Below are 13734 nucleotides of genomic sequence, written 5' to 3'. Positions count from 1 at the left end.
AAAAGGGGAGAGTTGTAGAAAAAAAGAAAGGGTTGTAAAGAAAGTGACGGAAACAATAAGGTAGAATGGACGAAAAGATAAAGGGAGAAGGAAAATAGAAGTGCAGGTAGAAAGAGAGAATCAGAAACGAAGAGAAAATGTGTGTGTGTGTGTGTGTGTGTGTGTGCGTGCGTGCGTGAGTGAGAGGCGGAGGAGAGGGTCGAAGCAAAGTGTTGGGCTCTCTGCTCGGCGGATTCGAGGGATGACAGCCCGCGGCCCATACTACCTCCAGGCATCGCGGATATTGAGTTCACGGTAACCATGGAAACGGGGCCTGAGGCAATGACGTTTGTACGCTTTATCCCTTATTCCTGCGGTTACGTGATCAACGCGGTTCCGAGCTCTTTTGCTCTCTCCTGCTTCTCATCTTGTTCTTTCTCCGTGCGCTGCTTTATTTTTCTCTTTTTAGTCTAGCGCTACGAGGAATCTATTGTTAGATGGATTTATAAATCTGGTTATTACCATTGTTCTCGTCTCTGTCCCTCGCTAATTATCGAGGAAGGTTTTCTTTTAAATGCCTGGAAAGTTGTATGGTTCGCAAAAATGATACGGTTAGTCGTGTTCAAAACGAACATTAACACGAGCCGGTGGTGCAGTAATTTTTTACTGCTGCCTTCGTTTTTTTGTTCTTTTTTTTTTGTTGCTCGAAGCGTTCAAATCAGCATTGGATCGATTGAAAGTCATCGGAGCGAAAGGTCAGCCCGTGGGAGGCACAAGTTGCAAGCAATCAGATGAAAAAGTTGAAAGCAAATATCGCTTAATCAGTTTAGATGCTATCAAATTTTTATACTGGAATGTTACGAAAACTCCATTGTCGGACTAATGGTTTTGTTTCAAATGGATATTGTTCAAATGGTTGCTCTGTCAGATTTTACTTTTTCTCTCGGGACTTTATCGAACTCGACAGACTTCGTCATTGCTGTTACGATTTTTCTCTTTCGTATAGTAACAGTGGATTGATATATTTCTCAAATAAATGACATTTAAACAATATCCAGTTTTGCTCGTAATCATTTCATTTGTCAGCTTGAAAATTTATTATCAGCATCGATTGTTAGAAGGATCTCCACTCCCGGTGAATACCCGCGGCCCCGGGAGTGAAAATCCGACATGAGGTAGGCCATCGTGGAGGTTTTAGCCGGTAAAAATCCGGCACTACCCGTCCACTCCCCCTCAGGAGTGGGCGGGTGTCTTTTGAAGATTTCCTCCACGTTAAAAAAAAAAAAAAAAAAAAAGAGACGTGACCCGGGTGACTAATAAGAAATCATTTGCAATTCGCGCGAAATAAATCACCATCATTTTCACGGTTTCAAAGTAATAAACATTTTAGTTATCGTAGCAAGTGTTTTTATCGACGATTAGAAATTAATTTCCTTCCTTCGATGCGTTAATTGGGACAGTCGGTGAAGCGGAAGTTGCAGGACCTTGGTGAAGCTTTGAATTAAAAGAAACCTTTTGTTAATTCTATTTGTTTGTTTCTTTCGCGTTTGAAGCTCGCTTCTGTCTAATTTATTTAATTAGAAATACAACTTGAGCCGAGAATGAGATCAACGCGAGTTTCGTTGTTGAATATTTCGGTATCGGCAATTTATATTTTTATATTTATATATATTTATATAAGTACATAGAATATTTATATATATATATATATATCGATATAGATACACGTTTATTCGCGGTATTTACAATAATTAGTATGGCATTTAAATACATATAGGTACACCTTATTAAATAAAAGCAAAGTAAGAAGCGGCGCACCCGACGTACTTATATGCATAAGTGGGTCACGAGCGTGCGTGTTGATACCGTTCGACGACACAAAACCGCGAAGATTATATTTCTCAGCCTGATTTTCATAAAGAATTAAAACGATTTTAACGGTTATTCTTGTAATCGCGAATTGTAGGTCGCACCGGCAGGTAATTTCGTAACGTTATGCGCAGTCGAACATCTGTAACGTAAAGACGCGTAACTCAAGGCACTCGATTCGTCAAACGTTCAGTATTATCGGATCAAATTTAACAGGAATTAATTTTGACTTTATTACAAATTTCGAAGAATACATTTTCCTCGTGAAACAAAATTATCTAGCGATTTCATTAATTCGCAGCAAAATATGCGATCAATCGAAGGTGCAATCATTCATTTCTGTAACTGTAGTTGAAAATTTGGATAAAAATTTAAATTTTTCTATTTCAGCAATAAATCATTTAATGCTGAGATCAAATTATTTTCAATATCAATCATTTTTAAACAACAAATATACCGCACAGCAGTGATCTATTAATAAAAAAATCTCATGAAACGCGATGTATCTCACAATTTAAGAATTGCAAGAAGAAATGAAATTTTATGGCTATACAGCTTGTTTAACTTTTAGAATCAATAACCCATTGAGGACTAAACAACAATTCGTCGTAATATTAGAAATACTTCGTCGGTTTTAAATTCTATAAAATTGCAAAATTGGACTTTTAATTCCTTTTCATAACCATAATATTAAAACACTTAGAATTCGACAAATTGAAAAGATCGCAAATGAGATATTGCATTATCACTGTTGGCCCTTGGTGGATTAAAAGATATTAAAAAAATCAATGATCCAAAGAGCATCGGATACCGGCTATGTCATGAGAAAAAGCAAACTGTCCCATCATCAACCAGCCATCGTATTCTCTTGAACAAAGAATCAACCTACAGTTATAATATCTTATCTCCACGCGACAACACGCGCACGACGGTGCTCCGTCCGCCAAAACAATCGGATCGTCATCGTTCGTGATGCAGTCTTGAAGTTGTTCTCCTGGACAATTTTACTCGGGATCATGGTCACGTTGTATGCAACGGATCGTCCTCGAGCTAGTCTTCCGCTGATGAGCGGTGTTCCGTCAAGTGTTGATGGCCTGTCGAACGAATAGATACTCCGAGAATTGTTGTCCTTCCACGCCGCCTCCATTGCTGGCTACCACGCGGAATCCTGCGTTCAGGAGCCTGGTGATCGCCTGTACGGAGTTCAGCTTGCAGTAGCCGTTTAACGGGAATCTGATAACGTGACGAGTGTCCTGTTGGTGCCATGCAACGCCAGATCGAGCATCAATCACCGCTTGGGTTGTTTCCGGAAACACTTCGTCCAACAATGCTCGACCACCGGACAGCATAACCCGTTCACCTAGATCTGGACTGACGTGAAGAGCGACGCACTCGTAGTTACAATTCCCTTCGTTGGCGCGGATTTTGTCAGAGTCACGGTTGCACGGCATCGTTGTACATCCTGTGCCGCGGTTCCCTAGTTGATTAGTTGGCGGAGGGCTCGGGGACGAGGAACACATCGTCATCGTTGTCGTGGAACCGTTTTTTATGCGCTCTTTTTTCATTTGCTCCAGCTGCCTGCACATAGCTGGAAAAGAACGTAAAGATCAGTGGATGGAATAGATAGACGAGATATAATGATGCGATCCGTGTTATATGAATACGATTTACGGTGTTTACTATTCTACATAGTACGTTATTTTCTAATCTTCTTAGGATCGAAATTTTTTTGCATTGTAGACGCATTTCTCTTTTATGAATAGACTGTCAATTTTTATGTATTCATGGGAAATTTAAGGACGGAAAGCATCTTATATGTCGGAAAAATTTTTTGTTCCATTCTTTTTCATTACATTTACAAAGATAAGAAATTGTACAAAGATTCACAACCTATTTCTTAGTTATTACAACCAGACTGTGAAATTTTTGTGAAAAATTTTGTAAGTATTTTTATGAGCAAGTAAAAAGAATTGGGACCTAGATAGAGAGTTATTTTACTTACTAAATATCTATTACTATATTTATATATTATTTACATTATATTATTATTGGTTTTATTATTATTTTATTATGTGAATGAATGAATCTTTATTTCAGCCTTTTGGCCTAGAAATAGACTTCAGTACTTACATTATTCTTTACATTTTGTTTTCCCTTTTAATTCCCTTAGTTGTCAAGTGTTCTCTTATTTCTTTTCCCTTACATACTAGTATTGCATACCAGATTTTAGCCTAATCTTATATTATAAATAGACTAATTGGACTAATAGAAAATGATATATGCACAATGCCTTAACACTTAATATATTTCTCTTTGGTTCTGTATTTTCTTTACTCTAGTTGTGTCTCTATATTTGGTTTTCTGTTTCTTCTTCTCTCTTTTTCTTTTTCTATTTTTCTGAGCCAGACCACCGCTTCCGCGTCACCCTCTTCCGCTAGGATCATTTCCATGTTGAGACCGGTTTCTCCTAATTCTCTACATTGTCTCCAGTGCTCAAACGTTCCTTCCTCTTCTTCACATAGCGGACATTCTTTCTCTGCTTCCTTTGCCCAAAACTTGTTGGCATTTTCGGTAGAACCACATCTCGCTCTAGCCAATATTTTCTGCTCTCCGTTCCTTCTCCTTTCTCTTAAATATTTTGGCAAAGTTTCGGGTGTCAAGTACTTATATCTTCTATTGTATCTGGTTTCCTTGATTCGGGTCCAGTGCATTTGTTTCTCCACCTCTATTTCTCTATTTCTTAGAACTTCGCCTGCCGGTTTTCCTTCTCTCTATAGTAAGTCTACCCCTTCCTGAAGCCGCATTTTTTATGGTCCAACCTCCTTGAGATTTTCTTTATTCCCTTTCTCTGCTTTTCTTTTGTTTAAACACTCCTCGACAATGCTTTCTTCTCTATCCCTTTCTATTTTTTCATCGCTCTCCTTGCCTGCATTACTTTCATTTTTGTCCTGTTCGCTTCTGGCCCTTGCGTCCATTTTATGTACTTTTTGTGTATCCTTTCGAGGTTTCCTATCTATTTCCATCCCCAAACTTCTACACTATATACCATCACTCCTGTGTCCAGGCTGTCAAAGATTTTCATCCTCCTTATGAAGTCGTCCTTGAATATTCTCTCCCCTATTCCCCAGGTGAGCCTCATCGTCACATTCGCCTTCTTTGGGAGATGTTTTATATGCTCGTTGCTTTTCAGCACATATCCTAGGTACATAAATTCTCTAACTTCTTCAATCGACTTTCTTTTCCTTCTCTTCCTCCCTCCTTTCCTAAACACCATTATCTTTGACTCCTCGTTCAACTGCAGCTTCTTCCTGTCCAGATACTTTTCTAATCTTCTCATTATCTCCTTCATTTCTTTTTCCTCGTACGCTAGTAAGACGATGTTATCTACATAGGCTAGTGTCCAAAACTTCTTCCTGCCCACCACCACACCATCCGATTGCCCCTTTCTCATCTCCTCTTCTATGTCCGTAATTAGGAGTGTGAACAAGGTGGGACTCAGTGGGCACCTCTGCCTTACTCCCTCTTGTGTCCAAAATTCCTCCGATGTTTCGTCTTAATTTTCACCTTGCTTTTGGTTTCCATATAAATTTCCTGTGTCCTTTTGACTAGTCCTTCCGATATGCCCGCTTCTCAAAGTCTACTTCTTTCCACCCTGTCAAATACTGCCTTTAAGTCTACGAAGAACGCGAATAATTTTCCTCCTTTCCCTTCTATTGTCTTTTCTACTACATGCTGTAGTATATAAATATTGTCCACTGTTCTTCTTCTCTAAAGCTTACGTGTCCGGTAATATCATTTTCTCTTCGACTTCAGTTTTGATTCTATCGTTCAGCACCATTGCATAAATCTTCCGAATCCTTCTGTTTGACTTTTTTTCGTTCGTGCCCGATGTGCAAGCAAGGAGACGTGATGGTGATCGAACGATACCAAGAGTAATTGGGATTTCACGAGTCCCGTGTACTTTCGACGTGGTTCTCGTTTATCAAGATATTGCCCATTTTAATGCAATATAATGCGATCTTTTAGCGCTGCCGGTATTAGCGGTTAATGGCAAGAAAAATGATCTGAGGAGAGATTCTGCCACGCAGATAATATGATTTATCGCCGTTGAACCATGATCCCTCGTTCCCCTTTTCTTATTCTTACAGAAGCCAGAGGAAGTTGTCCATCCGGTTGTCCGTCAAACCGCGAAGATTTCGATACGAGATTAAGTGATACCAGTTGTCCCGCGAATTCTTTTTATATTAACGGTAAGCTTTCCATTAGCTGATTAACTGGTTAACTTGTCCTATAGTCAGATTTTTGCAGATTTCACGATTTTTGATGTTTTCTTTCAACGAGTGCATACCTTTAAATCATTAGCGCTTCTGTTCCATTCAAATTTCAATCAATTTTTTTAAAAATTACTGATATAAATATAACTGATATAGATATAACTGTCCTAAAACTCTTAGGACAAGTACTGTATTTGTTTCAAGAACTAAGTGCATTATGGTTAGGTAATGGTAAAAGTAATTACGTAATTATTTAGAAGAAAGTAGTTTCATGGAAATTAAAGTATATGAGAAGATTACGACGATCGAAGATGAGAGAATTTCTCTTACGCGCAATGTCGAAGTATCGCGCTTCTTCTAACAGCAGATCCAGATCGGCGAAGTTGTCTGGTATTAATAGACGAGAGTTTCTCATGAAATTTAGGATGTGTCTGAACATGCCACCATCCCTGTCGATGAAGTAGTGCTGCTTCAGAGAATCTAATACAATGGGGATGCTGCCGTTGAACAACTTTGCTAATCTTGACTCAGGATACCTGAAAAATACATAGATAATTCGTTAGTATCACTACTCCAATGATATTTGTAAAATCATATAAAATAGGCGATTTTTTTAATCTTAAATATAATAACCAAGCCTATAACAGTGAGATTGGAATACATACAATTGTAGTACTGACCAAATTTACAATCGTTTGTTCACTTATATCTATAAAATATAATCTTATGCTAATTTGTATTAATTATTATATTAATATAATATATTATTGTATTAATTTGTGTTAATATACTATTATATAATATACATAACATATATACAATATACTATTGTATTAATTTGTGTTAATTCGTATCAATTTTTTTTACTTGACCAGATTTCTGACTAAAATGTCTAACTAAATTTGCAACCTACATTTACCAAATTTCAATTTACAATGATACTTTAGTTTTCTCCATTCTTTAACTTGAAAGACAAACGTAAAACAGATAAATCCATCGCAGCGCACGCGAGTGGCCCAGATCTGAAAATTTGTTTGCCAAGTAACCTTGATTTCCCGAATAAATATTGTTTGCAATCTTGATACACGCCGGTTGTCTGTTATTTTATTCATTCTTAAATCTCGTCGATCGACCGACTCGATAAATCTTGCAGCAGTTTTACAGAGGGGGGTACGCTGCCATCCGTGCTTCAGCGACATATAAATTACACTCGCATTGAAGAGGTCTCGTCGAGACGAGGCAGGTGCCGATATTCCGGTCACCTGCCAAAATCGCTCCGAGTTACGTCGGTAGCGTTGCGATCCAGGTAGCCGCAGCTGTTTCGGGCCAAAAATTCGTCTTAACCGAGTCATCTCCCTTGATTCGCTTTGATTGACGATCATCGACACAACCGGACCGCTGATTAACGTCACCTCGTAAATGAGCATTTTGTCATACCATCGAATATGCTGCTAACTAAAAGGTATCTTTGCGTTCGGTTATTATTTTACTGAATTAATTTGAAAACCTAATGGGAATTTTTTCGCAGAATAGTTCGTTGGTTACGTGAGCGAAAAATAGTTAAATAAGGAAACCATCGGCGAAACTGGTATCGTTCTCTGGTATATTCGAGAGCAACGGCCTGTATACTTTTATTGCACGTATTGTCAAACATTATGTCTCCTAAGAATTATGCGAAACAAAGAAATCTCGATCTCGATTAAGATGGCATACAACGCACATTTATTATTGATACGGTGGAGAAGCTATACGCCATTTTCAAATGATATATAACACGAGTCATTCAGATAAATGAATTCAATCGACAATTTTACTCATTAAGAATCAAGCAAATTTTCTTCAAATAAATAGACTTTGTATAGACGAAGAATATTCTTACTGTATTTATAGAGTATGCAAAAAGAACAAAACACATTGGTTCTTCGCGTTCGATCTTGAATAATTTATCAAATATACTTGAAAATAGAATGTTTAATAGATATAATCCATATAAAATTTTAAAATTGCTCATCTGCAACTGATTTGCCTGCGGTTTTTATTTATAATGTATACTTATGAGTTATTTAAAATATTATCTAACAATAAAATCTTATGTGTACGAGTTGAAGCATTATAATTCTTTCCCTACTTTCTAAGAAATTTTCTCTTGAACTATTCATTATTTAAAAAAACGTCCAAGTACAAATTACATTGCTTCAAAGAGAGAAAATATGTTTTTAACTTTTACTAATTATATAACTTGTGTATTTATATACTATTGTATACATTATACATATATGTTAACCTTCTGTAATATTGCGTAACTTGAAAGTTACAAATTCATATATCCACAGATTGAAAATTTTATTTTGTACATCGCTTCTTGCTTCACTATCGTATTTCATAAATGTCAAATCATTTATTTATAATAATTATTAACCCCAGATTTTTAATTGGAATAAATAACTTTCTCTCTTGTAAGTAAATGAAATTTTAGATATGAAAAGTTAACTGTACTTCAAAATTAGTTATATATAATAATTACTTTATATAATCTTTGCTTTACGTACAAATACAATCGAAATATGAAATATGAAATTGTTATTAAAAAAAAAACAAGCGTTATAATGCTAATTAACCTCACAACAACTTTCATAATTATGAACATAAAACATACAAATTGCCTATTATATCATTGCTGCAAGATACACATTTTTACACGCAAATGTAATGAACATATGTACACGAACATACATTGAAAATGTCACTAAGCACTTTCTAAAGTTGAGCCGGAAATGGTGACACGATCGAACCATCAATCGTATCCGCAATCGTCGATACACATTGACGCGATTCTGGCATCACGCCTCTAGATCAGAATTCTATTTCCTTAATCTCTCTCTTTCTCTCTCTTCTCTGCTCACGATTTTATTCATTCTCTTTTGTTTTTTGTTTTAGCGAACCGTTGCGCATTCAGCCACGTTTTACTCCCGATTCCCGCCGCGTCCGACCTTTCTCCATCCCGGCCGATCCAGAAGGCATTCGTTCCAGCAGCTTTCACGAAAATGATAGCGGTCGCCGCGTCTGCTCTCCTCCGGCATAGTAGCCAGCAATAAAGAGATGAAACTCGAAGCCGGCGATGCCGATAATCGATGCGGTTGCCACAGGATTAAGCGATCGAAATCGCGCGCGGTAATAAGCAACAACCCCGAAATATTTTAATAGTCAGCGGGCAATTTCGATCGTATCTCTGCTCTTTATTTTGTGATCGCGTTGATCGCGGTTATTCCAGTAAACTTTATCGATCGTTGACGATTTCTTTTAACCACTTCTCGCCGATATCGGATATTTCTTTTAACAATCAAATAAAATGCCGTATGCAAACGTTGGCGCAGTATCGTAGCTGTTGGCTGTTTAAGCGATATTCGGGTCAAAATTTATGAGACGAACCGAAGATCGCGATTTTGAACGTGTGCTGAAACTTTGCGTTAAAGAATTAAGGACTTTATTCTTAATACATGTCTTTAATATTACATCGCTTTTTATATATTTTATTATGTTTTTTTTTACATGTGTTTTTTAGTTCAGAGAATCTTTGAACGTTAGGTGTTGGTTGACGAAGTCTCATAATAATAGAAAATATGCGAAACTAGAAAAGCATCAGTCTTAATTACAAAAACTCCACTGCGACATTACTTTTCATAACGGTATTACTGTAACATAGATCTTTCTTTCACCGGATCCCTCAGTTTCTTAACTTTTCGTCGCACTAATCGACCAAATGACAAAAACCTCTCTCCCCTTACTATTACTCTCTTCGAAGAGAATCTGGTCAATTTTGCATAACCCATACGATCCTCGACTTTCCCAACTTTCGAATCAGTTTCAACCCCATGCGCGCGATCGTGTCATCCGGTATCGGAGAGAGGCGCACCGATGTGCTTTTCAATAGCCAGCCGGCACGTTCTGCGTGCGCGCGGCCGAAGGTCGTCGTAATTTAGCATATAATTGACGAGTGCCCTGGAAAAAGGACGAGAGAGGAGGAAGAAGAGTGCGCTAAAGACGAAGGTCGCCGGCAGAGAATCAGCGCGTGGAGCGAGATAGTGAAAAGAGAGGAGAATGGGGAGAGAAAGAAAGACAGGGGAGAGGAGAGAAGATGAAGATAGAGATGGAAAGAGAACAAGAGCCAGAGAGCTTGGTTCTTCGTGTACTTCGATGGTGCGTTATGGCACAACGAGGGGGAAATACCGACGTAGGTATCCGGTGCCCCCTCAGGCCGGTTCCCATACCTTCCATGGCGATAACATATAATAACGACGGGCTGGTGGATCGCCCGTGGGCGATCCGACTTCAACAGGGAAGAGAGAGAAAGAGAAGATACCGCGGGGTAGATACGACGTTGCACGTGTGTACGGGCCGGGAGACGATCCACCGTCTCTTTTGCTCTCGCCCAACGTGTTTCGACGGTGCCGCGAAACTCGAGACCGAAGGATGAGATGGTCGCTCGCCCGAGAAAATGAAAATTCTGTGAATCCTGTGTTGGGAATTCTCCGTTTCAGGAGAAAAAGGAAAAATAAGAAAGGGAACATTATCGAATATTAGTTGCTCGCTGCTGCGCAATGAGTTTCGAGGTGAACGTCTTTCGTTCATCGGCGATAGATAGAACCGAATACGGTAGGTATGCATTTCCTTGCGTTCTGACCGCCGGGTCATAATCTGGTTACAACCAGAGAGATAGAGTAGCAGAAATTCCGCTTTGGCGCGAGACAGATAGATGGATAAAATGGAACAGTGACATTCGAAACGTTCGTTTGTATCAACCTTGGAAAATGAAACGCTGCTTTTTACTTTTGTAAATTTTGACCGTGCGAGGGATTCTCAAAAAAGGAAGTTTGCTAAAATTCTTTTAAATGTGTAATTTAAGATTATAAAATTGAAGAACAATTGAATGACCTTTGCATGTCAGAAAATAAAATGATGAGTATCCTGATAGGTTTATGAAGGCTCTATTATATCATTCAAGAGTTAACTCTTTAATCGAAAATGAATTAAAAAATGTTTCTTTAGCTCTTTAAGATCTAAAGATAATTCATTATAGAATCTAAAGATTTTCTAATTTCCCAATGACTACTTAACTCATTGGCTAGACTATTTTGTTAAAGAGTTCAATACATCCCCGCTTAAAGATTTTAAAATAAGTGCTATGTTTGTAAATCAAAATTGTAAAAATTAAATAATACAAAGGATTTATAAAGTGCTGGTACATTAACGTACCAACAACTGTATTGCAAAATACGTATACAATTAAAAAACTTTATTATCTACGATAGATACTGAACATTAAAAATAAAAAGTGTCCTAAGACTTTCAAGTAGTATACGTATCATTAGAGATACGTTTCAGAAAAGCAGTTTCAAGAAATTGTGAGACAGCAGATCGCAATGCAATGTATAACGTGTCCCTCTGAATCTCAATTTGACAAATATAATGTCATCCATCTCCTTTTACCCAGTATAATTTCATATAAAGTATCTTACACAGTTTTATAGCTCATCATTTCGTTTCCTTATTAGAACGTACAATGGACAAAGTATGACGTAGCAAAAAATGAGACCAAGGTAATGAAAACGGAACAAAATGACGGAAAAGAGAAGAAGAAACGAAGGTGAAGCCGATGATGCTGGATAGAAGAGGCGAGGTTGGTGTTGAGAGATGAAAAAAAGTGAGAAAGCACGGACGAGCAACAAAAGGGAAAAGAAGGGTAGAATGTATATGCTAGAAGGCCAAGAGCGCGTTGTTTGTGGGGGAGGAAACGGTACCAGGGGCGGAGGACGAGCGCCGTGATTACCTGGGGCGATTTCTTGGGCCCACCGACCGACCGAGGTCCGATCTCGGGTCAGATCCGCTCGCTATGGGAAAACGCTAAACGATCGGCTCACATCACTCCAGATTCCTGCTCTGCTTTTGGTACACACAGACACATACACACACATACACTTTCCATATGCGTGTGAGAATATTAGTACTGAATTTATACCAACGTGACTGTATAGATGCGTGAACACATTGGCCGAATTCTGGCTTTAAAACTGTCTCGAGCTTTCTTCTCTTCGTTATTGTGATACTTTTGCTTGCACCCTTCTATATATTCGCATAGCTGGAATTCCTATTTTTAGAATTATAATTGAAATTTCAAGGTAAGTTGCGAAAGGAAAGATCAAACATTCTTTCATTACTTTTGCTTTTACACAAACTTCTGTCTTAAAATCCAGAATTTGTCTTAAAATACCAACCAAACGTTAAATAATAAAAGCTCATGTACAAAGAAGCAAGCAAGAAGAATATCTGATCAAAAACCCAAGTATCTGATGCTGTAATTTGAAAATAAAATAACAAACCCTATTAGTGTCTGAAAACCAAATCAGTGATCCGAAGGTTCTGCACTCTCCTTCTGAAATCTTTTCCCCCGCTAAGCCACACATTTCTTTTTCCACAATTCCATACATATAATAGCCTTTTACAAATCATCTTTTACAATATGAGCACGCGATTCGCAAGCTCCGCTCTCGCCGACAATCATTTTTCATTGCCCTCTTTCGTAAATATACTACTTGCTTTTCGTATCTGCTCCTCGAGCGAGAATTCATTTTTCTTTTGTTGCAGTCAACGGCTTATAAACTTGTTTTACATTCTTTGTTTCCAGCACGGAAAGTTAACAATAAGAGTCACTCGAGCTTGGTAATACAACACGGGTACAAGCTGGTACGAGAGGTGCATAAAATATATATGCCGTCGTTCGATGCATGCGAGCGACAATGGACCCGAGTGTTCACGTATGCGCGCGTTCGTGTATGTATGCATGAACGAAACACCTCGGCCAATACAGGATCGCTTTGTCAGAGTTGGGCAAATTGCACGTGCCGGACTGAAGGGCGAGGAAACGAGGACTAGCTGGATCTCCATGGGATAGCCCGAGGGCCTTGCTAAGTCTTCAACAGGACTCTCTCCGGTCCGGCAGGATGATGGACGATGTTTTAGGGATTACGTGATACCGGAAGCGCAAGCTAATGATCGGCGGTTACGTAATTTCTGAAAACGTCCGGCGGAAAACCGTACCGGCTTTTTAGATTAGCCCTAGAATAGAATCGTTTGAATGGGTGGCCTAATAGGATAATACTGTCGAGTTCTGTTCAGAATCGTTTGAATAGGTGGCCTAATAGGATAATATTGTCGAGTTCTGTTTAGAATGGGCTTCGTACTGGAATTGACGTTTCATTATTGAGGAACAGACGAGGCTTTTAAATTCAAAAGATTCTTGTACATGAATGGATCTCTTTTACAGGAATACGTGAACACGATGAAATAAATAGCATTTTCGTTTCGAACCTTCGAGAGTAATGGAGAGAATGTTTAAGTTTTGCAGAATAATTCGTTGAATGTACCAACTGTTTAGACATGTTTGCAAGTGAATTTTAAAGTCAGTGAACAGTTAAAGATATACATATCTATATATACGTAGGAGATTTCAATTTTGAAGATCCTGAGGACTTGGATGATACTAGAGGCCTCGGGGGAGGGAGATTTCGGAGACTCTAGATCGGACTATGATTAGAGTGATCGATCAACTGAAAGT

The 13734-nt window shown here is 38.4% G+C and overlaps 1 protein-coding gene across 1 annotated transcript in view; it reads right to left on the bottom strand.

The window, feature by feature from the left end:
- Window positions 1-1480: 1480 nt before the first annotated feature.
- LOC122537673 (BTB/POZ domain-containing protein KCTD1) overlaps window positions 1481-13734 on the bottom strand; it is a 43630-nt gene continuing 31376 nt past the window's right edge. The window contains exons 4-5 of the mRNA XM_043671046.1: window positions 6453-6658; window positions 1481-3436 (exon numbers count right to left, since the gene is read on the bottom strand). Coding sequence (XP_043526981.1) covers window positions 2928-3436; window positions 6453-6658 — 715 coding nt within the window. The 3' untranslated portion in view covers window positions 1481-2927. The remainder of the gene's footprint in view (window positions 3437-6452; window positions 6659-13734) is intronic.

The sequence above is a fragment of the Frieseomelitta varia genome, unplaced genomic scaffold (assembly GCF_011392965.1).
Source record: "Frieseomelitta varia isolate USP_RPSP 00005682 unplaced genomic scaffold, Fvar_1.2 scaffold_924, whole genome shotgun sequence".
Lineage (NCBI taxonomy): Eukaryota > Metazoa > Arthropoda > Insecta > Hymenoptera > Apidae > Frieseomelitta > Frieseomelitta varia.
This window is presented reverse-complemented; position numbering and strand designations above follow the sequence as displayed.